Source organism: Zosterops lateralis, assembly GCF_965231275.1.
Source record: "Zosterops lateralis genome assembly, chromosome: 3".
Lineage (NCBI taxonomy): Eukaryota > Metazoa > Chordata > Aves > Passeriformes > Zosteropidae > Zosterops > Zosterops lateralis.
The window spans coordinates 110,729,511-110,757,036 of NC_139764.1; the positions used below are offsets into that span (position 1 = coordinate 110,729,511).

The 27,526-nt window shown below is 52.7% G+C and overlaps 2 protein-coding genes and 1 long non-coding RNA gene across 7 annotated transcripts; 1 reads left to right on the top strand and 2 right to left on the bottom strand.

The window, feature by feature from the left end:
* Positions 1 to 2,439: 2,439 nt before the first annotated feature.
* On the top strand, positions 2,440 to 14,039 carry CTSB (cathepsin B). 3 transcript variants are annotated; one of them, XM_083857043.1, is made up of 10 exons: positions 2,440 to 2,464; positions 7,326 to 7,477; positions 8,043 to 8,128; positions 8,497 to 8,611; positions 9,226 to 9,344; positions 9,964 to 10,049; positions 10,721 to 10,867; positions 11,491 to 11,607; positions 12,373 to 12,501; positions 12,603 to 14,039. In XM_083857043.1, exons 2-10 carry the CDS (start codon positions 7,352 to 7,354, stop codon positions 12,698 to 12,700), a joined length of 1,023 nt encoding a protein of 340 aa, XP_083713169.1. In that variant the 5' UTR covers positions 2,440 to 2,464; positions 7,326 to 7,351; the 3' UTR covers positions 12,701 to 14,039. The 3 variants fall into 3 exon arrangements, with proteins under 3 accessions (XP_083713169.1, XP_083713171.1, XP_083713170.1); XM_083857045.1 differs by lacking the exon at positions 2,440 to 2,464 and adding an exon at positions 3,365 to 3,466; XM_083857044.1 differs by lacking the exon at positions 2,440 to 2,464 and adding an exon at positions 3,550 to 3,623.
* On the bottom strand, positions 2,987 to 3,448 carry LOC310907144. Its single transcript, XR_014589554.1, has 2 exons — positions 3,332 to 3,448; positions 2,987 to 3,206 (listed from the first exon to the last, which is right to left on the bottom strand). It is a non-coding gene; the product is annotated as an uncharacterized lncRNA (long non-coding RNA).
* Positions 14,040 to 15,058: 1,019 nt separating the features above from the next.
* FDFT1 (farnesyl-diphosphate farnesyltransferase 1) lies at positions 15,059 to 26,806 on the bottom strand. Of its 3 annotated transcripts, XM_083857207.1 has the most exons (8): positions 26,649 to 26,806; positions 25,521 to 25,618; positions 21,697 to 21,880; positions 19,623 to 19,751; positions 19,035 to 19,226; positions 18,275 to 18,451; positions 17,908 to 18,060; positions 15,059 to 16,761 (listed from the first exon to the last, which is right to left on the bottom strand). In XM_083857207.1, the coding sequence occupies exons 1-8, from the start codon at positions 26,748 to 26,750 to the stop codon at positions 16,540 to 16,542; spliced, it is 1,257 nt and encodes a 418-aa protein (XP_083713333.1). In that variant the 5' UTR covers positions 26,751 to 26,806; the 3' UTR covers positions 15,059 to 16,539. The 3 variants fall into 3 exon arrangements, with proteins under 3 accessions (XP_083713333.1, XP_083713331.1, XP_083713332.1); XM_083857205.1 differs by lacking the exon at positions 26,649 to 26,806 and having other exon boundaries at positions 25,521 to 25,849; XM_083857206.1 differs by lacking the exons at positions 25,521 to 25,618; positions 26,649 to 26,806 and adding an exon at positions 24,812 to 24,930.
* Positions 26,807 to 27,526: the final 720 nt, after the last annotated feature.

Here is a 27,526-nt window from a genome sequence, read left to right on the forward strand (position 1 = left end):
GTCCTGACTGCAGCTCCACATGACTGGAGGCTTTTGGAGCCAGACTGTACAAAGGGCAGGACAAAATCCAGGTTATTTCTGCTGTGTTTTATGTCAACAAACCCTCACAGCCAACGTGGAAAACTGAAATCAACCTTCACAAGGAGAGCGAAGAAATCTTGTGGAGTCAGAGGGAAGTTAGGCAGGTTACAACTGATTTTTTTTAAAAAAAAATATTTTAATTGCTAAAGCACAAATAAAAACATAGTGAAGGAGTGGCTAAATATTACAGGCAAAGCCATGCAGTGGTCCAAGGGCCATTGCACACAGAGCATTGAAAAATAAAAACATTTAAACACATCAAAAACATCTCTAATTTTACTGCATAAGTGCTGGGTTGTGCAGCCAAAGGGATTAAATGTTATTCTGATTATTCTCATCACTTCACTAGAAAACCTTCTCAAACCAAAATAAATTTATAAAATGTCAACATGACCAAAAATTGATTGATTTAAATGGAACCAGGGGGAAAAAAGGAATATGTTCACTGGGTTTTGATCACTGATTAATTATTTTTGGTTCCAGGCTACATGGTATTTTCATTTCTAAAAATGGTGGGGAGTATAATTTTTCCCTCCTCCTTACAGAGAAGGGTGAGAAAATAATTCTAAAAAATGGGTTGTTTTCTCATTGAAGAGAAGGTTTCGTGTCACAGAGGTTTAGAACAGGACTTGAAACTGGCTCCTGAGGTGATTTTTCTGTTGTTCACACTCCTGAAAATTGGCCAAAATGAGGGAAGAAGAGTCAGCACAGTTACACAGTGAAATATTTCCACATTTCCAGATGAAAACTTCAAGGGATGCTGGCAGGACAGAAGTGCCATGGAGACTGGGTAGTGCTGGGGTGCATGGAGGGTGGAATAGGAAAATCAGATGGGATAAAGGCAGGTGGAGGAGGGAAGCAGGAGGATCAAAGAATCCCAGAATGGTTTAGGTGGAAAGAGACCTTAAAGCTCATCCCATTCCACCCCCTGCCACATGCAGGGACATCTCCCACTATCCCAGGTTGATCCAAGCTCTGATCTTGGACATTTCCAGAGATCCAGGGGCAGCCACAGCTTCTCTGGGGAACCTGTGTGATGCAGATGGAGTTAAAAATGGATGGGTGTGGGATGCAGGTGGGATTTAGGAAGGATACAGGCAGGTTGTAGGAGGAAAACCAGATGGGAGAGAGGCCAGCTGGAGGAAAGAAACAGGAAGGAAAAGGGACAGAGGCAGGATGGAGACAGGATAGCAAAGGGTGGGATATAGGTGGGATTCAGGAAAAACCCAGACAGGTTGCTGGAGGAAAACCAGATGGGATGGAGACAGGATGGGAGAAGGGAACAGGAAGGATGTGGATGGGATTAAACCGGGATAAAGGTGGGATGCAGGTGGGACTGAGGAGGAATGCAGGCAGATTGGAAGATGAAAACGAAACGGGATGGAGTAGGGCAGGAAGCGAGAAAGGCGGGAGGAAGGATGAGAGATGGGATGGGATGGGATGGGATGGGATGGGATGGGATGGGATGGGATGGGATGGGATGGGATGGGATGGGACGGCAGACGGTGGAACACCTGTGGGATTGAGGAAGCTCAGAGGCAGGATGGAGGAGGGATACAGGTGGGCTGGAGGTGGAATTGAGGAAAGATACAGGCAGGTCAGAGCTATGAAAACAAGGAGGGATGGAGGTCGGCAGGAGGAGGGATGGCAGCAGCAGCAGAGGTGCAGACAGGATGAAGGAAGCAGGGGCAGGGATGGAGGAAGGAGAGAAGCATTGAGGAACAGGGATGGAGGAAGGAGAGAAGCACTGAGGAGCAGCGATGGAGCCGGGAGCAGGGATAGACGGATGCAGGGATAGACGGATGCAGGGATAGACGGATGCAGGGATAGATGGATGCCGGGATAGACGGATGCCGGGATAGACGGATGCAGGGATAGACGGATGCAGGGATAGATGGAAGCAGGGATGGAAGCAGGGAGGGAGGCGGGTCCAGGGGCGGGCAGCCGGCAGGATGCTGTCACACCGGGGGCGGGACGGCCCGGAATGACTCAGCCTCCGGGACCTGCCCCGGCCGTGGCTACCGAGCGCTCTCGGGGGCCGTGAGAGCCGGTGAACCCCCGGCAGTGAACCCGGTGAGTGCCGGGGGCGCGCACAAGGAGCGAGGCGGGCGGAGGGCGGTCAGGGAGGGGATGCTCAGGGACAGGGGACTCGGCAATGGGGCACCCCCTTCCATGGTCATGGAACACCCGCAGGGACAACAACAACAGCGGCGTCTCCCGCTTCTTCCAGCGGCGTTTTTTGGGGGATTTTTAGTGCGGGTGAGGGAGGGGGATGCGCTGCGGGGAAAATGAACATCCAACCTTCAGGAAAGGTCACGGGAAGAGAGAGGAAACATTGTTTTTATGATAGAGACAGGAAAAAACATCGTCAGCTGCTGCCGAGGTGGGTTTGGCACCCCGGGAACATCCCTGGGTTTGGATGGGGACCGTGTTTTGGGAATGGCGCTGGAGAAGCTGCCCCTGCATCCCCCCGGCCTGGAATGGATCTCTCATCCCCACATCCCACTCTCAGGGATGCTCTGCAAAGATCGCTTCCTTTTCTGGCATTTCCCTGCGGGTTGCAGATGAAGGGAAGGGATTTCCGCAGTCTGGGGGCTTGTGCAAGACTCTGGTTTATGGATTGGTTTGTACCAAGAGGAGAAAAAAAAAATAATCAGTGCGGCTTAATTTGGGAGGAATCTTGTGTTTTCCGTGCATGGGAGCTGCAGAGGTGAGTGCTGCAGCTTGTCTCAAGAGGGAATTATTTTGTCGGATACAGAGCAGCCAGGTCTAGTAGGGTTGAAATTAGATGATCTTTAGGATCTCTTCCAACCCCAAACCTCTCTAGGATTCTGTCATCTCACCTGTGTCAGTGATGTGGCTTTGCCAGAAGGGAACAAGCGTGGGGAGAAGAACCTCATGTTGGTTTGTTTGTTTGGTGTTTTTGTTTTTTTTTTGTTTTTTTTTTTTTTTTTTTCTTTCTCCTTGATGAAAAAAAATAATTCAAGCTTTGGCAACGCAGCCAGAGCTGTAATGAAGTCTTTGGTGCTGCCCAGCTCACCTGGTGACGCAGCAGGCTGAGCTGGATCAAGGGCTGCAGCTGAACCTTCCTGGGCTCGCTTTGTTGTGGTTTGGAGTCACAAGCCCTGGCAGAGAGAGAGAGAGAACAAAGGACAAAGCTCAGCCCAGGCAGGACACATGATTTGGGCTGTGCTGAGCACCCCTGGAAGGCTGGGGGCTGTTGTAGAAAGGAGGGTGGGACAGTTTTCACCTTCCTCAGAGCCTTGGGGAGGGTGTGGATGTCTCTGTCTGTGCCTGCAGGGGGTTGGCCCAGACACTGCAGGGAGCTGGGAGATGCTCCAGGGCTGTGACTTATCTTTGGTCTGACCTGCCTCCACTGAGTCATGTGAACTGGGCTGGGAATAGCCGGTTTGGGGGTTGGGTCGCTGCTTTTTTTCTTAAATAAAGTCAAGTGGGACTTTTGTGGGCTTTGTTTTGGGGAAGGAGACCTTGCTGGTGCATAGGTGAAGGGATTCCGTGTGCCTGCCTTGGCTGCTGGGAAGGTGATGTGGGATCCTGCTGAGCTCTGGGATATCAGATATTCAACTACCAGGAGCTGTGTATATGAGAAAACAGGCAGGGAGCTGCTCTGGTCAGCAGGGATGGAGATGGCACTTGGGTGGTGTCTCCTCCTTCCCTCCTCCTCCTGCTCTGCGACAGCACCGAGAGCTGTGGGTGGATGCTGCAGCACCAGCACAGGCACAGCCCTTCGGGTGCTCTCCTCCCTCGCAGGCTGCAGCTGCTCTCAGCAGCTCCTGCAGAGCCTTTGGCCTCGCTGCATCCTCCTCCTCACTGCCTGGAGAGGGGCTGCACTCAGCTGGCCCAAATTTCCTCTTTCTAAGGCTGAATCGTGAGTGTCCTGTCCCACCCAGGGTCAGGTGTGCTGGTGGGTGTTTATTTCTTAGCAGATGCTTTGGATCTTAAAGTATTTATTCTCTGTGCTTGCTTCAGGGGAAGGTGAAGCAGCAACCTGAGGAGCTCTTTGCAAGCCCCAAACATCCTCCTGCCACCTGGGGGATTCTGCAGGGTGGAGCTGATGGGTCCTGAGGAGCCCAACAGCCTCATTTCTGTTTCCAGCTGATGTGCTGTGGTGGGATGTGAGCTGTGGATCAGCCTTAGCCAAGGGTTATCCTGTAGCTGAGGCACCTCTGGAGATGTGAGAAAGGGAAAGGATCTGCTGAGGTTCCAGGGGAAACTCCTCTGCCCCACTTGCTGTGCACAAAGCAGGGGTAGATGGTGAGGTGCAGCAGCTGTGATGCAATTTTGGTTTTGGGGCTGCTGCTGTGGGGTTCAAACGGCCATGAGGTTTTTATGGGGAGGAGGAGTGTGAGGAGGAGATAGCGGTGCTGGGGGAAGCACCAGGGTGATAACACTGCCAGGAGAGGCTCTTGCTGCTGAGATCAGCTGGGGCAGGAGGGTGAGGGAGGAAACCAGCAGCTTTTTGTGGCTGTAGGGTCTATTGGGGTTGTTGTGGTTGGGCTGTACATGACCCATGGGCAGTGGGAATCCGTCCTGCATGTCCCGTGCCTGTGTGTCCTATTTATAGACCTGCTGTACATGGGATAAAGCCAGGGAGAAGGGGGGGTCAGAGAGGGAGAAATCCCACGGGAGTGAGGATTTCCCCTTCCTTTTCCAGACAGATCTTGGGATACCTGGTGCCAGCTGAGAGTGCGAGCTCCCACAGCCCAAAACTTCATGGCCAGAGGAGACCTCAAATAATAGAAAGGTTTGGGTTGGAGGGGGTGTTTAAAGGGCATTTAATTCCAACCTCTCTGCCATGGGCAGGGACATCTTTAACTGTATATTTTTACTATACATCAGCTTGCTCAGAGCCCTGGACAACCTGACACTGAATGTTTTTTGGGATGGTGCATCCCCCATCTCTTGAGGCAACCTGTTGTAGTGCCTCACCACCCCCACAGGGAAGAATTTCTCCCTAATATCCCATCTATCCCTGCCCTCTGGCAGTGGGGGGCCATTCCCTGTGTCCTGTCCCTCCATCCCTTGTCCCCAGTCCCTCTCCAGCTCTCCTGGAGCCTCTTTAGGCTCTGGAAGGGGCTCTGAGATCACCCTTCTCTTCCCCAGACTGGACTTCCCCAGCTCTCTCATGACACATAGGGAGGCTCCATGCCCACTGGGGACTTGGCAAGAGGACTTTTTTGGGGAGTTTTTTTGCCTAAAGAGCCGTCTGACTCCCAGCTATTTACTTTGCTGGCTTTGCTGGCCCTGAGCCATGACCATGGTGCAGATGCAAAGCAGCGAGAGCTGAAACTCTGCCTGTCGAAGGAGAAACTGCTGGGATCTATTTTCAGTTTGGTTTCAGGTTGCCTGGAGAGTGTGGTCTGGGAGATGTCCCGTGTCTGTCCCTCAAAAGCTGGGCTGTGAGCAGCACACACCGATGCTTGGCAGGGTGGTTTTTGCAGCCTGTCAGCAGATTGACAAACATCCTGCTGGAAAAAAAAAAAAAAAAGTGTAATCATGTGATTACATGAAAAAAAAAAAAAGTGTCATTATTGTGGCCTCATAAACACCTCCTGCCTCTGCTGAGGGAAAATACCGAGTTGACTGCAGGAAGTACAGAGGGGTTTTGGGGTTTGACATTTGTATGTGTGTGTGCATTTTTTTTTTTTTATTACTTTTATAAGATTTTTTTTCATTAAGATGTGCTTCAGCTCAGGCTTTCTGTGGCCTGTTGTGGGCAAAAAGTTGTATTGTAAGAGTATTTTTATTTTCCTGGGTTTAACCTCCTTCCTGCTGAGTAAGCAGGGGAGCACAGCCAGCAAGTCCCTTGCCTGCAGAAACCTCTAAGCAAGAAAATATTCATGAAACCCCTGAAAATATGCATAAAGACCCTTCAAATAGGTGAGATTTAGGAGTGCTGCTGAAACTCAGCTGGGTTTTTTTTTGGTTTTGGTCTGAGAGTCCTGCTGAAAGCACAAAGAAGAAGGGGGAACAACCAAATAAATGGTGTAAGGAGGAGTGGGAAAGGAAAGAAAAAAGCCCCTTTATGCAGCGAGCTGCAGCCGCCTGGGCTCACTGCTGGCAGAAAGTAGGACACTCCTGCTGGGTTTTCTTCTCTGGAAAGGCTAAACTTGGCTGTGAGTGGGTGGAAGCAGCCAGCAGGGAGGTGTGGGATGTCTCCCATCCCCATCCCCTGCTCATCCAGCTCTGCTGCTGTGGGGCTCGTGGAGCTGCTGGCAGGAGCTGCGTGTCCGGTTTAAGCCGGGGCTTGCAAAGGTGATTACACGTTGAGCTCGCTGAGCTGAGCAGGAATTAAAACCTGAATATCTCTGCTGTGAGGCCTTGGAGTGCTCACCAGGCTTGGGGCTGGTTGGGGTGGATGTGGGGCTGCTGGGAGGGAGCTGAGAGGGTTTGGAGAAGGAGGAGGAGGAAGGTGCCCTGGTGTGTTTGCAGAGATAAAGGAGCTCGTGATGTGTCTGAACGAACAAGTGGCTGCTAGCGCTGAGGGTTAATTTGAAGTTGGGCAATTCAATGTGAATTAGGTTAAAGGGGAGCAGGGAAATCACAGAGCCCTGGAGTGGCTGTGGGGCTGCATGGTGCTTGTGCTCCTTGCACAGGAGAGTGTGGTCCTTTCTTTCCTGCTCTTGGATTTTCCCCATGTCTCTGATCCCCAAATTGGGGCTTTCCTCACACCCTGCACTTCCCTGGGGAAAAGCTCCAGCAGGAGGGGAGCAGAGGACAGCAGCCACAGGTGCCTGCTGATCCCCCTGTGCATGGACAGGGAGTCACACATGGAGCTGTGACACCCCCAGAGCAACGTGCTGGCCAAAATGAGGCTCTAAATTCCAAAAATGTAATTTGGAGTAATATCTTTAAAGGGAAGAGCAGGGCCAGGGCCTATCAAGTCTCATTCCTGAAGTTTGATGTGGAGATGGGATGTCACTTTATTCCTCCTCCTGGTGCTTATTCTCCATTGTTGTGGAAGTAAACACAGGTCTTAATACCCTCCAAATCCCTTTGGATCTGCTTCAAAAGGTATTTTCTTGCTGCTGCTAATCCTGCAGTGGTCAACAAACAAGGTTGCCTTGTCTGATTTCTCCTGAGCTGCAGGCTGGGGATTGTTTCTCTCTTCCTGTGTCTCTCTCCTGACCTTTGGGGCACTTGGGGATCTGGTGCAGCCGCACATTTTGTGCTGCTGAGCCCACCTTGGGCACGTTTTCAACACTGTTCCAATCTGGCTGCAGGTGGAGTGTCCTGTTCAGTAGCCAAGATGTGGCCGTCCCTGTCCCTCCTGTGTGTCCTGGTGGCCTTCGCCAGCGCTCGCAGCGTTCCTTACTTCCCTCCTCTCTCAGATGACCTGGTCAACCACATAAACAAGCTCAACACCACCTGGAAAGTGAGTACTGGGCTGATTTGGGTGGTTTTTTTTGGGTTTTTTGTGGGTTTTTTTTTTTTTTTTTTTTTTTTGGGTGGGGGGGATGCATTGCTGACAGTCTCCATGTGGGATTTGATGATTGAGCGTTGGGAGTGTCACCATGGTGGTGACATCGATCCAGCTGGTCTCAGCTCCTTTTTCCAGTGAGGTGATGCTGTCAGGGGTTCCTGCAGTGACAGGAACTGTGGAGCTCCTCTTTGGAGCAGAGCAGGATGAATTTGTGGAATAGGAGCAATGTAAGAGGAGGAAACTCTGCAAGAGGCTGGAGACAAGCAGCGAGTGTCCAGTTCCTGGTGACCTGACCCTCCTTGTCCAAAACCTCCAGCTGGACCTTCCTGGTCCTGATGGGCTGATCCTGGGCTGTGTTCTGTGTCTGTAGGTAGTTGGCTCTTGGCCCCTGGGCTTTGCAGCCAGTGTCAGGCTCTGGTTGGGATTCAGGGAGCTCTGGAGCACCGGGCTGTGATCCCAGAGATTGCTCTTGATGGCTCTGGAGAATCAGGTCCCAATTCTGTGTGTCTCTCCCCAGGCAGGGCACAACTTCCACAATGCTGACATGAGCTATGTGAAGAAGCTCTGTGGCACCTTCCTGGGTGGGCCCAAGCTCCCCGAGAGGTGAGTGCAGGGAGGAGAAGGTGAAGCTCCAGTAAAGCTTGTGTGGATCCTTCATGAGCATCTGGGGTGGGTGAGGGACTCTCCTGGGCAGCAGGGTGGGCATTGTTCATGGAATTAAGCACAGAGCACAAGTGAGGGGGAAAGTCCATGCCAGATACTTGACCAGTTGTTCAGTTTGTTATCCTTGAAAATGACCACACCAGAGGAGCTGTTGAGCTGGTCTGAGGACACCACAAGTATTTATGCTCCTTCAGTGAGCAAACAACAGCCCTCCTCCTCCAGGTCACCTTCAGAGGAGGTTGTAGAGTGCAGTGCACCCAGCTGTGCTTTGCTGATGTTCCTGAGACAGGATTTCTCTCTCCTCACAGGGTGGACTTTGCTGCAGACGTGGAGCTGCCTGATAACTTTGACTCACGGACACAGTGGCCCAACTGCCCCACCATCAGTGAGATCAGAGACCAGGGCTCCTGTGGCTCCTGCTGGGTAAGGATAAGGGAAGTTTAATGTTGTGTTCATGAGAATTACTGGGCAAAGCCCATACCTTTGTATTTGCTGCTGAACCCCTGCCATGGGCAGGGACACCATCCACAGACTGGGGTGTTCCAAGCCCTGTCCAACCTGGCCTTGGACACTTCCAGGGATCCAGGGGCAGCCACAGCTTCTCTGGGCACCCTGTGCCAGGGCGTCACCACCCTCACGGCAAAGAATTCCTTCCCAATATTCCATCCAACCCTGCCCTCTGGCAGTGGGAAGTCATTCCCTGTGTCCTGTCCCTCCATCCCTTGTCCCAAGCCCCTCTCCAGCTCTCCTGGAGCCCCTTTAGGCTCTGGAAGGGGCTCTGAGCTCTCCCTGGATCCTTCTCTTGCCCAGGTGAACACCCCCAGCTCTCCTAGCCTGGCCCCAGAGCAGAGCGGCTCCAGCCCTTGGAGCACCTTTGTTGCCCTTTGTGGGGGGACACTGTGGGATCCTGCAGTGTCTGAGCTCCTGGGTGGCTTCTCCCAGCCAGGCCATGCTTGCTGCACTCATTTCCAGGATGTTTCCTGGTTTCTCTCTCCCCTGGCCAGCTCTAATGGGTGTTTTTGGGGTTGTGCCCTCAGGCTTTTGGTGCCGTGGAAGCGATTTCAGACCGGATCTGTGTCCACACCAACGCCAAGGTCAGCGTGGAGGTCTCAGCTGAGGACCTGCTGTCGTGCTGTGGCTTTGAGTGTGGCATGGGGTGAGCTGCTCCCTGTCCTTGTGCACCTGGAGGGTGGTTGGGAGGAGCAGGGGTAGACCCTGGAGGTGCTGATTGCTTCAGCCCTGCCTTCATTACCTCCCTGACCAGCACAAAGCTCCTCCAGAGGTTTGTGCTGTGGATGAGGGAGTTAGGTGGGAACATAAAGGGGATTCCAGGGACTGGGACACAGCACAGTGGATGGTGATGGCTGCAATCACATAGTGATGCTCTCCCACACAGAGCTGTCAGCTGCCAAAGCCAAAGGAAGGATCTTTTCATAGTCCCACATCCTTGGTTTTCAGGCACGAGCCTTTTGCCTGTGGCTTTCCCAGTTGTTGAGCACAGGGTAGGGAGTTGAGTCTCCATGTCCTGTTGCTCCTGGCAGCAGAAGTGGATTGGGGACATGGTAAGGAGGCACTTTAGGATTTGGAGCCATGAGTGCTCATCTCTCTTTGCCTGAGGCCTTGGAGTCTCAAGGCAGATCCTGGGGAAGAAAAGAACAAACTCAAAAAAGTTTTAATGTGCCCAAACCTTCCTTTGAACCATCCCAGGCTGGCTCCATTCCCTTGCCTCTCCCAAAATGGGCTGGCTGGGGCTGGAGCTGGTGCCTCTCCCCCAGGTGCAATGGTGGTTACCCCTCTGGAGCATGGAGGTACTGGACAGAGAGGGGCCTCGTGTCCGGGGGGCTCTACGACTCCCACGTGGGTAAGTCCTGGCACAAACCCTTGGGGAAGCAAGGAGGAGCATCTCTGCTTGGTTAAGGTTCATGTTTTTTGGGCTGCTTTTCTCCTGCTCTGCATCCTTCAACTCCAGCACCTCTATAGTCCCAGCTGGTTTTCCCTGCCCCCACCCCCATGGCTCCTTCTAGTCACTCCTTTGGGACAAAGGTCCCTGAGCACACCCAGAGGCAGGAGGCCCATCTGGGAAGGGAGCCAGGAGTCCTCAACACACCCCTCAAGGCCCCTGTTTCCATAGCAGAAATGAATCAGGCTCTGAATTTCATGTTGTTGCTGGTTTTGAACCAGCACTTTGGATGAGGTCAGGAGTCTTCCTGACACATTTCCCCTTCAAAAAAATAACTTCTAGACTGGAACCTACTCTGCCTCCCTCTGTCATGACCATCAGTTGGTTCACGTTTCCACCTTTTCCATCACCATTTGGAGAGGGGGTGGTGAGCAGCAGGTCTGGTGGGAAACACGTTGCTCATGGAGGGATTGCCCATCTGGCAGGGGAGGGAGGACCTCCTGCACCACCCCACTGATTTGTGGGGTTCCTGGGGCAGAAAGGCTCTTCCCTGGGGTGTCTAGAGCCTTCTCTAGCGTGGCTCTTGGGGTCTTTGGGGGACAGCCAGCTGATGTCACCTCTGTCCTGCACAGGCTGCCGGCCCTACTCCATCCCACCCTGCGAGCACCACGTGAACGGCACCCGGCCCCCCTGCACTGGGGAGGGAGGGAGCACCCCGAGGTGCAGCCGGCACTGTGAGCCTGGATACTCACCCTCATACAAGGAGGACAAGCACTATGGTAAGGGAGGTGACCTCCAAAGCAGCCCCAGAGCTGCTCCTCGTGGCAGCTGGGAGGGGTTGGTAGGAATGAACCCGTTCCTGGTGGTTTTTTCCTGTCCCCGGAGGCTCCATTCTGGTGGTCCTGAGTGTGGCAGATGCACAGTTTGTGTTTGCTGAGACTCAGAGGGGAGGGGGAAAGTGGTGGAACTGGTTTGAGTCCTTGTGGTGCAGGTGGTTTGCGGGAAGAGTGTGGTGCTGAGCCCCATCTGGTGTCCAAGCCACCTCCAAATCTCCTTGGCAGCAGCCAGCCTTGTACAGTTAGGATAATCTGGCTGTTTCCTGGAGATTTGTCTTCACCTTGAGTCTTTTGGGTTTTAAAAAGGACAATGTGCAAGGGAAAAATGTCCCTTCCCACTAAAGCTGTCTGGAATAGGTCTTTGGGTACAGAACAGGGCTCAGATTAAATAATTCCCTCTGGAACAGGAGTGGCTGGAGCCCACTTTTCCTACCTGGCTGTGTCAGTCCCTCTGGAGCTGCTGGGTTTGGATTTAGCCTGAATTTAGGTGCAAGAGGCCTGCTGCAGGGTCACACTGAGCAGGCTTGGTCAAGCCATCCTGATGGTGGGAATTCCTTTCCTTTTAGGCATCACATCCTACGGAGTCCCTCGCAGTGAGAAGGAAATCATGGCTGAGATCTACAAGAACGGCCCAGTGGAAGGAGCCTTCATTGTCTACGAGGATTTCCTGATGTACAAATCTGGTGAGCAGCAACAGTGGGGCTGTGGTGGGGGGAGCCTGTTCCCTGCTTCATCCATGGGCCTGGCCTGTCTTCTCCAGTCTTGGAGAGCTCAGCCTCACACTTGAGTGTCTGGTGTGGCAAGGATGTGGGCAGATCCCATCTCCTGTATCCATAGCAGGAATAATCAGTTCTTGGGATTGGATTAGGGAAGGGACCCTAATGGGAAGCACCCCAAATTCCAGCTGACAACAGCAGCTCTGATTCTGGGACCTCAAAACTCTTGTTTTGAACTCCCTTTGAGCCCCCTGGGGAATGTCTCTGGGTGCATCGGTTGCAGAATCATGGAATGGTTTGGGGTGGAAGATAATGATTAAAAAAATCATCTCATTCCAATCCCTGCCATGGGATTGGAACCTTCCACTAGCCCAGGTTGATCCAAGCCCTGTCCAGCCTGGCCTTGGTTGCTTCTTCCAGAGATCCAGGGGCAGCCACAGCTTCTCTGGGCACCCTGTGCCAGGGCCTCCCCACCCTCACAGGGAAGAACTTCCTCTTAAAACCCAACCTAAATCTCCCATCTTTTAGTTTAAAACCTCTCCCTTCCGTCCTGTCACTATCTCCCTGTGCAGAACTCCTTCCTCCAGACTCTGCACTAAGTTTCAGTTTCACATTCAACCAAAAACCACCTCCTCAGCCACTCTGGGGGTTCTGACACCGGGTTGTGAACACTCTGTGGTGTGGCCAAGTCGTGTCTGTTAACATTTTGGGGTGTATTTTTTTCCCTTGCAGGGGTGTACCAGCATGTTTCTGGGGAGCAGGTGGGAGGCCATGCCATCCGTATCCTGGGCTGGGGCGTGGAGAATGACACTCCCTACTGGCTGGTGGCCAATTCCTGGAACACTGACTGGGGGGAGAACGGTAAGAATCAATCCCAGCCTCATTTTCTCACCCCATTTCCCCACCCTGTTCCCCTCGGAGGGACGGAGAAAGTGACTTTTTTTTTTTTGTGGTTCTCCCAGGCTTCTTCAAAATCCTGAGAGGAGATGACCACTGTGGCATCGAGTCCGAGGTTGTGGCTGGCATCCCCAGGACGGAGCAGTACTGGAAGAGGATGTAACTCTGATCAAACCACAAATAATCCTGAGTTCCCTGATGCTTTTAACTGATAGTGGGTTGGGTGCAGAGACCCCCCCCTTCTAAAAAGAGACTCTAGTTCAGGTTACTTTATTAAAGCTTTTTATCTTTTTTTTTTTTTTTTTTTTCATTTTTCTTTTTTTTGTTTTTTTTTTTTTTTTTTTTTTTTTCTTAATTTTTGGGTTTGTTTTTTAAATTGTACGGTGGAGCTGGAGGTGGGAACTGCTCTCTGCCAACCTCCTGCTTCTGGTGGGTCACAGCAGGACATTGGGGCATTCCCTGCTCAGAGGACTGCTGGAGAGCTCGCTGGCCTCTTGGAATTTGGTTAACCTGGACCCCTTCCAGCTCAGTTTGCTGCTGGGAGGGCAGGAAAACAGCAGCTCTGTGCTGGGATTAGGGACTTGGTGGGGCAGCAGAGGTGGATGCTGCTGGAAAGCCATGGCCAGGGGGGATTTGTGCACCCCCAGATGGGTTGATCTGACTGTTAGCACCTGGAACAAGCAGGGAAAGAATTTCCTGTGAGTGTGTGCCTTGAATTGGCTACAATTAGACCTATTAATGACAAAATATTGATGAACTTGATGTGGGGTGGCTCTGGCCAGAGCTGCCTACACCAAGTCCCTCGTGCATTGCCTGCTCTGCTCCATCCTTCTGGCTTTTTAAACCACTTCTTCCTCAACTGTTCACTGGCTTTTTTATCTGCTTTAGTCTGGGGTTATTGATGCTGGGGAAGGGCCTGGCTGGAGCTCCAGGAGCCTTTGATCAAATATCCTGCAAGCATCTGGGAGGGTGCTGGGAAGAGAAAAGCTTTTTTTTCTTCTGTGGCTGAGCAGCTTGATGTGTGCAGGTCATGCCTGGGCAAGGGTGCAGCACCCAAATTTGGGGTGCTTTGGGGCTGCAGGTGCTGAATGCTGAGCTGAGGGATGGTTCCCTAGTTTGCTGCAGGGAGCTCAAGCAGATGCTTGGAGGTGTCTCACTAACCTGGACACAATTAAAGCTTTTTTTTTGTCTTGAGCCACAAGCATTAAGGAAGGTTAAAAAAACCCTTATTTTTGTTACTGGGGGGAGGTATAATAGGTTGTGTATAGGAGGAATCATGTGATTTGCCAACACTAATATAGCAAAAAGCTTTTTTTTTTTTTTTTTTTTAATTTTAAAGCACAAAGTACATTACTGAGCTGAGGCTATGGGTCTGAAATGTGTGAAGCAGGCTCTCCATGCACTGTAAAATAGCCCCTTACCTCTGCTTGCTCAGGCACCAGTGAGGCAGAGCTGTGCTGTATTTGGCTGGAACACCTGTGCCAATAAATGATTTCTCCAGAGTCTCTGCTCCTGGTTTTTGGTTGCTTCTGCTTGGCTTCTACCACCTCAGATGATTGTCTGAAGTGGAAGCCAAGTGAGACCCTTCTGTCTTCAGAGAAGGGTTTGAGTTGGAAGGGACCTTAGAGATCATCCAGTGCCACCCCCTGCCATGAGCAGGGACACCTTCCACTAGCCCAGGTTGCTCCAAGCCCTGTCCAACTTGGCCTTGGACACTTCCAGGGATCCAGGGGCAGCCACAGCTTCTCTGGGAAACCTGTACCAGCGCCTCACCACCCTCCCAGCATCCCATCTATCCCTGCCCTCTGGCAGTGGAAAGCTATTCCCTGTGTCCTGTCCCTTATCCCTTGTCCCAACTCCCTCTCCAGCTTTCCTGGAGATCCTTTAGGGTCTGGCAGAGGCTCTAAGCTCTCCCTGGATCCTTCTGTTCTCCAGGTGAACAAGCTGTCCCAGCTTGGCTCCAGGGGCTCCAGCCTTTGGATCATCTCTGTGGCCTCCTCTGGACTTGCTCCAGGAGCTCCACATCCTTCTGCTGTTGTCCCCAGGGCTGGAGGCAGCTCTGCAGTTGGGGTCTCACTTGAGGGGGGCAGAGGGGCAGAATTCCCTCCCTTGTGCAGGTGTGGTCACTGCCAGCTCTGTCCTGTGGCCCTGCTGGTGACAGCCACCCCTTGGGGTGTGTGCTGGTTGTGGGGAAGGTGCTTCCACCTCGGGCAGAAAGCAGCCAGGACTTGTCTCCAGCATCCCTAAGGGCTCTGGAGCAGGTGCCTGCAGCCCAGGGCTCTGCCACCACTCCTTTCAAGGTGAATTTATGGACTCTCAGCTGTCCCTCTGGTTAAAATTCTTCCTCCAGGTCTGGCCCATTTTGGGGGCTGTACTTTGATACCCAGAGCTGGCACTAAGGGAGCACTGGACTTTCATGAGCTGAGGGCTTGTAGCCTGTGGGAAAGTACTGGTGTAAAAGAAATGACAACTGAAAAGAAAAAAAAAGATGATTCAGCACTTTTATTTTTTTTTTCCCAAAGAAAACTTTTAATTTCAACAAGACAGGAAGCTGCACAAAGAGAGCTACCTCGAGTTTCTTTAGGACAACAGCTTAAAACTATCTACACCAGGAACCGTGGAGTAGGGGTTCTCCTGCTGAGTAACAGCCTGGCCACAGGGGCTTGGCCTTGCAAAGGCCACCACCCTGCCCCTGGTAGCTCTGTCCTGGACCAGGACATGGGCTCTCCTTCCCTTCACGACACCAAAGCAGCATTTGAAGGGGGTGGGTAAGGACCCTGAAAACAACAATCCACCCCAGGCGAACAGGACTTGCCTTTAGGGTGTTTTTTCCTCTTGTAAGTCCAGCCTGATGTGTTTGAAGACAGCAGTGGGAGCCTCTTGCAGCTCTCACATCAGTCTGACCCAAAGCCAGAGCCAAGTGGGCCAGGGAAACCTGCCCTGGTCACCCCCTTAGTGGTTCCAGCCTTCCCAGCTCATGCCAGGGATCATTTCTGCCTTCCAGGGTGATCAATTCCCCTCTAAAAAAGCATCCCATGAGGGACAGCAGGGTGCAAACCCTCATTCCCCTGCCTTGCTCTGCACAGCCACCCTGGGGCTGAGTCAGCACAGAGCCCAGAGCCTGCTGTGGGATCAGGCCTGGGGTTATGAACTCAGGGCTGTTCTGGCAGCTCTCTTCTCATTTTAGCTACCTCCTCACTGCTGAAACAAGAGCTGTGTCACTGCAGGGGCCATCTGTCCCCAGGCAGGGAGCTGCACAGCTGCCTTTTCAGCTGGGGGCATGTTCAGGTGGACAGAGTACCTCACCTCCCACGTACTTAATGTTAAAAGGGCTCATTTCAGCATCCTTCAGCACAACAGAAATGTGACCTGTTTCCAGGCTGCAGGATGTCAATCACTGAGGGCCAGAAAGTGGCCAGAGTTTTTTCCTTGGATAAGGAAGCACATTCCTCTCCCAGCTGAAGCAGCATCCTTCCAGCACAGAGCAGGGACCGGTGAGGGAGAAGAGGCTGCCTAAGAAAAGGAGGCAAAACCCTCAGGGTTTTGCTCAGCTCTGAGCTGGAAGGATGCCTCAAATCTCAAGGAAGAAAAGAAACAACTGGAGTTTCTATTTCAAACCATCCTAATGGAAAAAAAAAAACCTCACCAAAACAAAAACAAAACAAACAAAAAAAAAAAAAAATCAAAACAAAACAAACAAACAAAAAAAAACCCCACAAAATATTCAGGCAAACAGGAAAAAAAAGGGGGAAAAAAATACTCAAACCCCAAACACTAAGACTCCAATCAGCAGCCATCAAAGCAGACAGCAAAGGACGGTGAGGATGGACTCCAGCAGTGCCTCACTGTCACCCCAGGGGCTGCAGCTCCCTGAGTGTGCCATCCTTGTCACCATCCCAGTGCCCAGTGCTGGGCCACCCCCAGGGCAGGGGACCAGGAGCCTCCTGCCCCCATTGCTGCCCCATCTGCCACCACTTGTCCCCCCCACCTGGGCACTGCCCTTCAGTTCTCTCCTGCCTGCACGTACTCCTCGGTGGCCTTGGAGAGGGTGCTGAGGTACTGCCAGCTGAGGGCTGCCAGCAGCATGGCACAGGACAGGTAGATGGGGGAGTAGTGGTGGCGGGAGGCCATGGGGCTGCCGGGCAGGCTCACGGCGCGGATGGAGGAGATCACCTGCTGCGTCTTGTTGGACGACGGGTCCGTGCTGGGGATCTTCTGATAGATCTGAAAGGAAGAGGAGGGAGGAGGAGTTAGGGCTGCCACGGGAGATTTAGGAGGAAAAGGGGATGAGGTTGAAGTTTGAAGTGGCCTTGGTGGTGGAGTGCCATGAAGCAAGGGGAGCAATTCCCCTGGGACCATCTCCCCTGGGAAGTGCACTAAGCCCAGCTGCCTCTTGAGGGCAGCCCAAGATGGGACATGGACCACACACAGCCTTGGACAAAATCCCTCAACCCCAGTGGTGTTACTGGGACCAGTGGCCTTACTGGGATCAGAGGTTCTCACCCTGCAATCCTCACTCACTGTATAGCCCAACCTCAAACCAGTGGGAACATTCCTGCCTGGAAGCAGCCACATCATCACCTGATTCTGTGGCATTCGGGGTTCTCTTCTCAGGGCCTCTGAGATATTTGTCTGCAGGAGTCTGAGCAAGGTGGGCACAAGCAGAGACCCTCTCCTGGGTTAAAGCCCTGCAGTGTCACTGTCCCTTGCCATGAGATTGGCCAGTTCACAAGGGCAGTTCTAATAACACATGGTTTGGGGACTCCCTGGTGCAGAAGTGAAATATTTTTATTTAATATTTAGTAGTCTTTTTATTTAATATTTATTTAATTCCTCACTGGAATTGGGTTTTGGGGAGAGGAGGTGCTTTTTTCCCCCATGAAACCACGCACCAGTTGAATTTCTATGTGAATTTTGAACCTCCACAGGACCCTCAAGTCAGGAGGAAGTCATAAGGTGTCCCCTGAAACTCCTTTTCTCCAGGCTGAGCCTCTCCCCAGCTCCTCTTCCCCAGCTCCATTCCCTTCCCTGGACACGCTCGAGCCCTTCAATGTCTTTTCTGTTGTGAGTGGCCCAGAACTGACCCCAGAATTGGATCAAGGGGATGGACACCGCCCTGGTCCTGCTGGACACACTCTGCTGGTCCAGGCCAAGGTGTCACTGGCCCCAGTCCCTACTTCTCAACACAGACACAGACCAAGAGCATGTTCAAACACAGTTTGGTCCAGGCCAAAACCACATCAGGGTCACCACTCCCCACCACCACTGAGCCAAGGATAAAATGAACAAATCCCCATGTATTCCCAATTCCACCCCAAGAACAGGGACAGGGTGAGCCAGAAATGACTCAAAGCAAACTGCTCAGCCTACCTCCTCCACATACTGGTACATGATGGCTTTGACAGCTTGTATGTTGGTGGCATCCATCATGAGGGTGACAGCCTGGCCCTTGCGGATCTTCACCACCCCCCTGAACACCTGCTGGTTGTTGTAGCAGGCAGCCAGCGTGGCAATGGCCATCACCTGAGGAGAGACAAGGAAGAGCCTTTACTGCACTGCAAGGAACTTGCCAAGGGATCACCTTGTCCACAGTGACATCCATGGAGTGGAGCCACAACAGAAATGACAGGGACCAAGAAATAAGCAAAAAAACCCAGCGACACAGAACCTCCTCCACCTCCAGCTCCTCACCAGCTGGGCTGCAGAGGATGAGGAACCACCTGGAAGCTCAGCTCACCTGGGGGATAGCACAGAAGTTGAAGACACTTTGGTTTTTGAGGCGGGACAGGTAGGTGAGGACATCAGGGACGTGGTGGAGGGCGTTGGTGATGAGCTCATTGAGGCACTGCACGGCCCCATCAATGTTCTCTGGCTTGGCAAGGTCCGAGAGCTTCTTGGCATATCTGCTCCAAACCTGGACACCAAGAGAAGTGCTCATGAGTTGGAGGGTGCATTGATGTCATCAGAGAGACACCAGGTCTGGGAGAGCAGCAGAACCCCCACAGAAAAGCCTCGGAGCATCACTGGGATAAAAAGCAGGAAGGGCAGGTTGTGATATGACAGTGGCCTTGGTGTACACAAAGAGATGGTAAAGGAGGAGGGTGAAACTCATCTCCACATCTTTCCCAGGGAGGGTGAGGAAAAGGTGAGTTACACATCAAGAAATGCCCTGTGAGACAGCTGAGCCACATTGAAAAGGGGAAGAAAAATTTTTGGCCATCATGTCAGGCACAGGCAGAGCTGACCCTGCTTTTGGGAGCAGACCATGTACCCTCCTGGGATCTCAGCCAGTCTTATCCTCCCTCATTCATTGAGAAAACCCAGCAGAGAGGAGAAAAAGCTGCCTAAGCAGTTCTTGGCAGTGTGTGGTGACACCACCTTGTCCTTATATCTGCACCCAGAGAGCTGCAGACAGATGTCAGCCAGCTGTCACCACACCTGTTATTACCAAGATGCACAGCCAACAGTAGTGATTTTATGAGGTTTTTTTTCCTCACCTCTCTGGGCCAGAACTCCCTTCCCTCCATCTGGTCCTCCAGATAGTCACGGATGATGTTGGTTTTCTGCAGGAAGAGGCCCATGGAGTTTGCCAGATCTGTGTCCTGCCCCACAATGGAATCCTCCAGCTCTGATGCAGAGAAGAGACGGGAAAGGCCAATCCCCACCAGCCCAGCAACGTAGTGACAATACTGCCAAGGAAGGTGCCAAGTTGGGAAAGGGGGGGGAAAAAAGACAAGATAAAAAGAGAAGTTACAAAGAGCTGCCTGTTTGCCACAGTGAGTTCTACAAAAAAGCAACTGACAGTTCATTTGATGGAAGTTCTCATGGCCCTCCCTGGCATGTCTCAGTTTCCCATAAAAACAAACACCTTTTCCCAACAGGGATGCTCTGTCTCCTGCTTCCACAGAGACAAGGCGGACCCTACCTGGAAGTGTTCAAAAAACCTGTGGATGTGGCACTTGGGGACATGGTTCTGTGGTGGCCTTGGTGGAATGGCTGGACTTGAGGATCTTAGAGGGCTTTTCCAACCTTAACTCCATGACCTTACTCATGCTGAGCCCATTCCTCTGTCTGGGCTGACTCACCTTATCCCATTCATGCTGAGAATCCACCTTTTTCTCCAGGAACTCTGCCATCCCAACACCCATCTTGTGGCAAATATCTGAAATCACATCCTGGTAGACCTTGGACAGGTTTCTGAACTCCATGGAGATCTGTAGCACGGTAAAAACAGAAAGACAGTGCTCAGGAAGGAAAAAAAAAAAAAAAAAAAAAAAAAAAAAAAAAAAAAAAGGCAGCAAAGCTCAACATTTATTAAGAAATCAGAAAAATACTGTTTACCAGGCTCTAATCCTGCCCTGGCTGGAGATCTGGGACAACTCCCCCAACCTGAGCTGTTTCAAGGTCCTTGGAGCTGAGGCTCAGCCTGTTCCCAGTCTAAACGGGATGGTCTCTGGCAGGAGATCAGACACAGCAAAATCTTTGGGAAGGCTCTGTGGCCTTGGACTGGTATCATCTGGGAGCTGCAGGACAAAACTGACTGCACTTGGTACACAGAGCTGTTTTCCTCTGTAATTTGAGAGCATTCCATAACACCAGCCACAGGAAAAGACCCCATGGGAGGTTTCTGGTCCTTTGTTCTCCCCAGCCCTCTCCAGCTCTGGCTTCACAGGGCACATCTGGCACAACTGGAAAGGCATCAAGCAGTGAGGGAACTGTGAAATCCTACTGCATGTCCAGTAATGTGACCATGGAATCACAGAGTGGGTTGAGTTGGAAGAGACCTTGAAGATTTTCTAGTTCCAACTTGCCTGATATGGGCAGGGACACCTGCAGTGCTTCAACTGCTCTCACACTAAAAAAAAATAAAATTTAAAAGTGCATCCTCCCTTTCCCAAAACTGTGGAGCATCATGTTTTACTGTGCTAAGCTTTATTCTCCATCAGCCAGCCCAGGGTTTGTGTGCAATAAGTGTTTGTCTGTAAAATAAATGTACCCACTCTGCTTCTGCCTCTGTGGCTTCAGTCCCCTACACAGAGGAGCACAGGCTGCAAATGCACCTCTAGAAAATATTATTAGAAGTTTTTTACTATAAGGGTGGTGAGGCATTGGCAGAGGATGCCCAGAGAAGCTGTGAATGCCCCTCCAAAAAAATTCAGGGTCAGGTTGGACAGGGTGTGGAGCAACCTGGTGAAGTGGAAGGTGTCCCTGCCCATGGCAGGGGATGGAATGGGATGAGCTTTATGGTCTCTCCCAACCCAACAATTCCGTGGTTCTACAATTCTGTGATTATTAAAATCATATCTGAGCATGGGTTGCCTCAAAGAAGTAACATATACACCAAGAGAGAACAACAAAGTGCCACAAATACCTTCTCAAAAGTTTCTCTAAAGCCATTGCCATACCTACTGTATCCCTACACACTCAGAATCCCAACACAGACATCCCCTATAACACTTCACCCTCTGACAGGCCACAGCCACAGTCACCCCAAACCTGAGCATCAAAACTCACAACACACCTCAGTTCTCCAAACAATTACCCCATTCCCACTGCTAGGGAAAGCCTGAAAAGGGTAGAATAAATTAAAAATGGTAAAGACTTGAACAAAACAGAACATCCTTGCAAAATTAGATGCTCCTCACCAGAACTATTATATTTTTTCTTAAACAGAGTGAAGAAAAAATCAACTAAAAAATCCTAAAAAAATCAACAATAAAGAAAAAAATCAATGCAATATTGTTACTAGGAACAGTGAGGGCAATTTTTGTCTTATATCAGGAAATTCTGGAATGGTTTGGGTGGGAAAGGCCCTTAAAGCTCATCTCATTCCACCCTGTGCCACGGGCAGTGACCCCTCCCACTGTGCACAGAGGCACAGTGCTGGGTAACAACCCCAAATCTCTCTCCACAAGACAATGGTCATCTGCTCTTCCAGCAGAGGAGGGAAAAAAGCCACTTTTCCAGGGCTGGCACTTTTCCACAGCCAGATTCCCTCTGGCTGGCTCACAGTTTTTGAGTTTCTCACCCCAGCTCAGCACCCAGCCCCACAGGCAGGTGATGGGAAGATCTGTGGGACTGAACAAACTCTGCAGGCACCACATGGAGACAACCAGGCACCCAGAGGTGCCACAAGGAGCAAGGAGGAGGCTGCCTTACCGTTGGGAAGTCTTCCAGCACCTGCCTGTCCTTCTCCTTGCTCTCTGTGTACTTCCAGTCTGGCTGGTAGAGATAGGAGTGGAACTCGTGTAGCATCGGGACCTTGACATCCAAGGGGATGCTCATGTCATCCTCTACAGTGTCCAGGGCACGGAGAACCAGGTAGAATATACACACTGCATGTCTGGGAGGGGAGAAAAAACAGTAATCCTTTAGTTGGGAGTGTCTGTGAGGCAGGACAAATATATGGGAATAACCACAGAGCCTTCAGCCTTGGAGCTCAACATGTCACACACTGCCAGGTCCTTGGTGCCTTTGCAAGACACCAGCCAGGTTAGGAAATCCAGGATTTTCCTTCATGAGGAGAATTACAGCACGATTTTGGGCTTCCTAAGGTGTGTGTGAGGGCAGGGTCAGGCCTGTGAGCTCCCTGAGCAGGGAAGAGACAACCCTGCAAGCAGGGCCAGCACTCAGCTGGACCCAGAGGGCAGAGCCTGAGGGCAGCTTATTGGGAAAAGAAAATGTAAAATAGGGAAGGGGAGAAAAAAACAGATGTGCTTTTCCCATCACTCACTCTCCTCTGAACACCTTTTACCCTTTTGGGAGGGAATAAAGGAGTCACAGTGTGCAATAAGAACATCAGGTGTGGTAGAAAGAACTAAAATCACCCTGTATTTTATATCTCCAGGAACAAGACACTGGAGGCAGCCCATGTGTCCCAGAATCCCAGCAGGAAGTTGCTGGAGAGCCACCTTCCCTCCTGCTCCCCCCACCTCTGCCTTCCCTATCCCTGCCTCCACCATCCCTGCTTCCTTCCCCATCCCTGCCTCCACATTTCCACAGCTGAAGAAAAACAAAACCCAAAAAAACATCCCCCAAAAAAATCTAAAACCAAATCCTGATTACAAGAAATGCTGTTTGCAACTCCAGGATTTATATAAAATAATCCCCAGATCTCCATGAGCACAGGGATATATGCCAAGGAGATGAGGCATTTATTAATTGTTTAATAAAGGGAAAGTAGCTTGGTCTGCTTACATGTTAATTACCAGGTGACACTGCTGTAATCTTGGAATGACAATGTGCAAGCAGTGATTAAGAATCCAGGGAAAACTGACTTGTCCTTAGAGCCAATACTGTTAATTTTGGCTTTTTTTTCCTTGATCAGAAGGGTATTTAACACCCCTGTCAAAGCACATGAGCAGCTCTCTCGTGCTCCTGTTCCTTTGCATGACTGACTTTTTCCATTCCAGCCGGGCTGCAAACATTCATCCAACAGGATGCAAGTGCCCAAAGCTCCAACCTGCTTCCAGGAGCCACCACGAAAGGCAGAGCAGAACCTGGAATGCCATCCCAGAGGCACCTCTCACAGGGGAATCATGCCCAGGGAAGAGCCAGCAGGAATTTCAGAACCCAGCACAGTTAAAGCACTTATTTAACCCAAATTCTGCATCCAGACATTGCTTGCCTCCCTATCTTCCATTGCATACTGAATAGAGATCCTTGGCAATTTTGGCAAATCAAAGGAAGAAATTCTTTGCTGTGAGGAATTCTTTGCTATGGCACAGTTTGTCCAGGGAGGTGGTGGATGCTCCATCCCTGGAAACATTCAAGGTCAGGCTGGAGAGGGCACAAATGGAAGCACCCACTTACAAAGAACCAGTGTGGATCTTCCAGAGTTCCAGCTCCAGTCCTGTCCTGGGTGCAGCTCCCTCCAGCCCAGGTAAGGAGGTCTCCTTTCTCCTTGCCAGGTTCCTGCTGAACCTTCAGGATTAGATCCTGGAGAGTTCCATGGACAGGCAAGACCATGAAACTGGCAGCAGTGAGGCAGGAGCATCCCTCTTCTCCTCTCCATCACCAGGAGAGGAGCTGTCAGCTTGGATCATAACTCTTTTCCACCAGCAGCAGTTATGGTGCTGTTGGCTCAGCCGTGGATGAAACTGCAGTTTTGAGCCTCCCACCTTCCCAGAAAATTCCCTAACCACGGAGCAACAAGCTGGGCAGGGCTTTGGCACCAAAATAGGTGGTTTATGGGCCAAAAAAAAAACAGGCAAGGAGGAATCAGACATTTCAGCTCAACTACCAATACCCTGTCTGGCCAGGGAAGCACTGCTCCAAGCACTCCTCCAGAAGTTCCCCATTCTCCAGCAGCCCTTCTGAGATGCCTGTCTGTAACCATAGGGGCTCAGCTGAGCTCCCTGATGGGTCAACATCAATACAAGCACTTTTTTAATCCAGCAAAATGAATTCCTTCTTATAAGGCCGTGGCTCTGCCTATTTCTCTGTCCTCCCTGTTTTGTATTTCCCTTGTTTGTCCCTAAATTCTCCAGTGGAGCTCCTGGGCTTTGAAAATTAGTCTCTCCTGATCCACTACTGAGCCAGCTGTAATCAAACCAACCACCCCTGCCCCACTGTGGGTTGCAAAGATCAGGCAAGAGCATTTTTAGGATGCCAGGCAGAAGTTCCTGTGCCCTGAAGGGTGATCCTGATCCCAGCAGGCTGCAGGGCAAGGATTAAAGGACAAAAAAGACAGACAAAGAAAACTGCAGGAAGTTTGAGGCAAGCACAGGGCAGGCACATTGCTAACAGGTTTCATAGTGTTTTCTTAATTTTTTTTTCTTAATTCCTGCACAGGAAAAGCATGGAAAATAAAAAGCTTCATTCTTGGCCCCACTCGTACTTTTCCACGCAATTCCAGCCAAACCACTGAACTTCTGTGCCTGTCCTGTCAACCAGGCTGCAAACACCATTTCATAAACACTGGACAAACAACACTGGACATCCAAAATGCCAAACCAGGCCTCAGAAACCCCACAGATCACCCAGTGCTCGGGGTGGTGCCTGCAACTGCTCAGCAGAGCCATTGGATGTGCCTGGAACAATTCCCAGAACCCCTAAATTTGATCATCAACCCATCTTGGGATTAACTGGGCATTTGAAAACTGAGATCAGTAACTGTCCAATGAATATAAGGGACTATATGGAGAATAATTACATGGCACGAGGCCCACTGGCCAGCTGACCTTTACACCCTCTGTTACTATTCTCATCTGCAGCTTTTCTGCACGGGGCAGCAAAATCTGCACAGCAAAAAAAGAGCCTGCAACAAACCCACCATCACAACTGCGCAGGTTTTGAGGCAGCTGCTGCCAAAAAACACCTCCCAGGCAAGGCTCAGACCCTTGGTCAGCTCCAGGTTTTTCTTCACCTCCTCCCTCCAGCCTTTGTCCAGCACCAGGCTCGGCAGTGCCAGGACACATTCCCAGGGTGTCACACAAGGCACACTGCCAGGCCCTGTGTTTAACAGTCTGCTGGCCAGGAGGCTCAGCCCACAGACCCAGTTTGGGGAGGAGGATGCAGTGCAGAGGGGGGATGTGGTACAGCCAGATGGGACGTGAAAAACCCCACGTCCTGCTGCACGGGGTGGGGCTGAGCTGAGTGAGTCCAGACAGCTCCTGATGGGAGAGGGAGCGTGTCCCAGCAGCTCCACTAGGGAAAAATGGTGTCCGGGGGTATTGCATGGGCCCAGCTCTGGTATTGGGGGGCATCACACCCACCAGACTCCTGGGGAGACCTGGAACTGGGGGGTCACTGTACCCTAATTTCCCAGTGTTGGGGTGGCATTGCACCCACCACCTCCCAGGGAGGAGCAGAATTACCCCCACCATCCCCAGGGGATTCCCGGTGTCAGGAGAAAGCCGCACCCATCCCCTCCCGAGGATCCCCGAGGTTGGGGTACCACCCCACCCGCCCCCTCCCAAACATCCCCAGTACCGGGGGGTCACCGCACCCCCTCCCCAAGCCCCAGGGTCCCCCCTGCTCACCGCAGCTCCCCGTCCAGAGCCTGGATGACGGCGGCGAAGCTCCGGCTGGTCTGGTTGAGGTAGCGGTAGCAGGTGCGGAGGCCACATCCCAGCGAGTCCTGCGGGCAGAGCGGGGCAGAGCGGGGCGCGGGTTGGAGGCGGGGAGGGGCGGGCGGCGGGGCCGGGAGCGCGCCGGGGGCTCCGCAATGATGCTGATGCTGCTGATGATGCTGCTGCCGTCCCCGCCGCCGCACCGCTGCCCGAGGGGTGCTCCGAGGTGGGGACAGGGTCAGTGTCCTCCGCAGCACCGACACAGCCCGGGAACCGGCCGCCATGGGGGGGGACAGCGCCGGGGGGCTGCGGCTCCGCCCCGACCCCAAAACCCGCCCCTAAACCCGCCCCATCCCCGCGCCACGGCCGGAGGCGCTGCCATGTACGGACAGCAACGGGGCCGTGCTGTGCACAGAGCACCGGGGATGAGCGCGGGGTACCGGCACCGAGCAATGCAAGGGATGCTCGGAGCTGGAGGGATAAATGCGGGTACGGGCAGAGAGCAGCGCATGGGAAGCCTGAAGCCAGTGGGATGCTCGGAGTCAGTGGGATATTCAAGGGATGCTCGGGTAGCACCGAGACCCTGCGATGTCCGGCATGGGTACCGGCACGGGGCAATGGGAAGGATGCTCGGAGGCGGTGGGATACCCGGATCCGGTGGGATGCTGGCAGGCTACCGGCACCGAGCCATGCAGGGATGCTTGGAGCCGGTGGGATGCACCGATGCACAGGTAGCCAGAACTGGGGGGGGGATGCACCAATGCACAGGATGGCCAGAACTGGGGGGGGGGGGGGGATGCACCAATTCACAGGATGTCCAGAACCGGTGAAATGCCCGGAACCGGTGGGAAACCCGGAGCCGGTGGGGTGGGATGCAATACAATAGGATGCCGGGAGCCAGTGCAACCAGGAAGCACCGAAGTGCACACACGGCGCACAAAGCCAGGCAGGTCCTACACACGCTGGATATGGGATGTCACCCATGACAACACCGTATCCGCACCCGGACATGACAGTGTCCCCCACCACCTCCTCCTCCTCCCGTGCCCCGCTCCCCACCGGGAGCATCCCGCCGCCCGCGCATCCGTCTCCGCTCACCGTGTCCATCCGCGGCATGACGGTGCGGTAGCCGCCCATCTTGAAGCGCAGCAGGTTGTAGATGTCCTCGGGGTGGCCCAGCCATTTCCGTAGCAGCTCCATGGGGGCCGCGCTCAAAGCCCACCGCCGCCGCCGCCGCGCGCTCCCGCCGCCCCCCCCAACCCGCCGCTTAACCGGGCACGGGCGGGGCCGCGCCAGCCCCGCCCCGCAGCCAATCACAGCGCTCCGCACATCGCTCGGTGGGGCGGGCGCGGCGCCGATTGGTGGAAGCGCGCTCGCACCAGGGCAGCGCCAGCCAATAGAGAGGAGGCGCGGCTGGTGTGACGGCCGGCGGCGGGCGCTGATTGGTGGAGGCGCGCGTCGGCACAGGCGGAGCGGGAAGGAGTCGGCGGCCCCGGAGCCGCTCGTGGGAGCGTGAGGGGAGCGGCGCCGCCATGGAGGCTCGGGAGGGTTGGGGTGGGAAGGGGAGCTTGAAGACCTTCCCATTCCACCCTCTTGCCATGGACAGGGACACCTGTCACTATCCCCAGGCTGCCCCAAGCCCCGTCCAACCTGGCCTCAGCCAGTTGCAGGGATGGAGAAGCCACAGCTTCTCTGGGAATTCCATCCCAGCTCCTCCTCCGCCCTCCCTGACAGCGAAGAATTCCTTCCCAGTCTCTCATCTAACCCCGTGCTCTGGCAATAGGAATCCATTCCCCCTTGCCCAAAGTTCCTCTTGAGCCCCTTTAGGCACTGAAAGGGGCTCTGAGGTGTCTCTGGAGCCTTCTCGAAGCCAGACACCCCCAGCTCTGAGCCTGTCTCCATAGCAGAGGCGCTTCAGCCCTCAGAGCATCCCCACGAGCTCCACTGGACTCGCTTCAACAGTCCACATTCTTCCT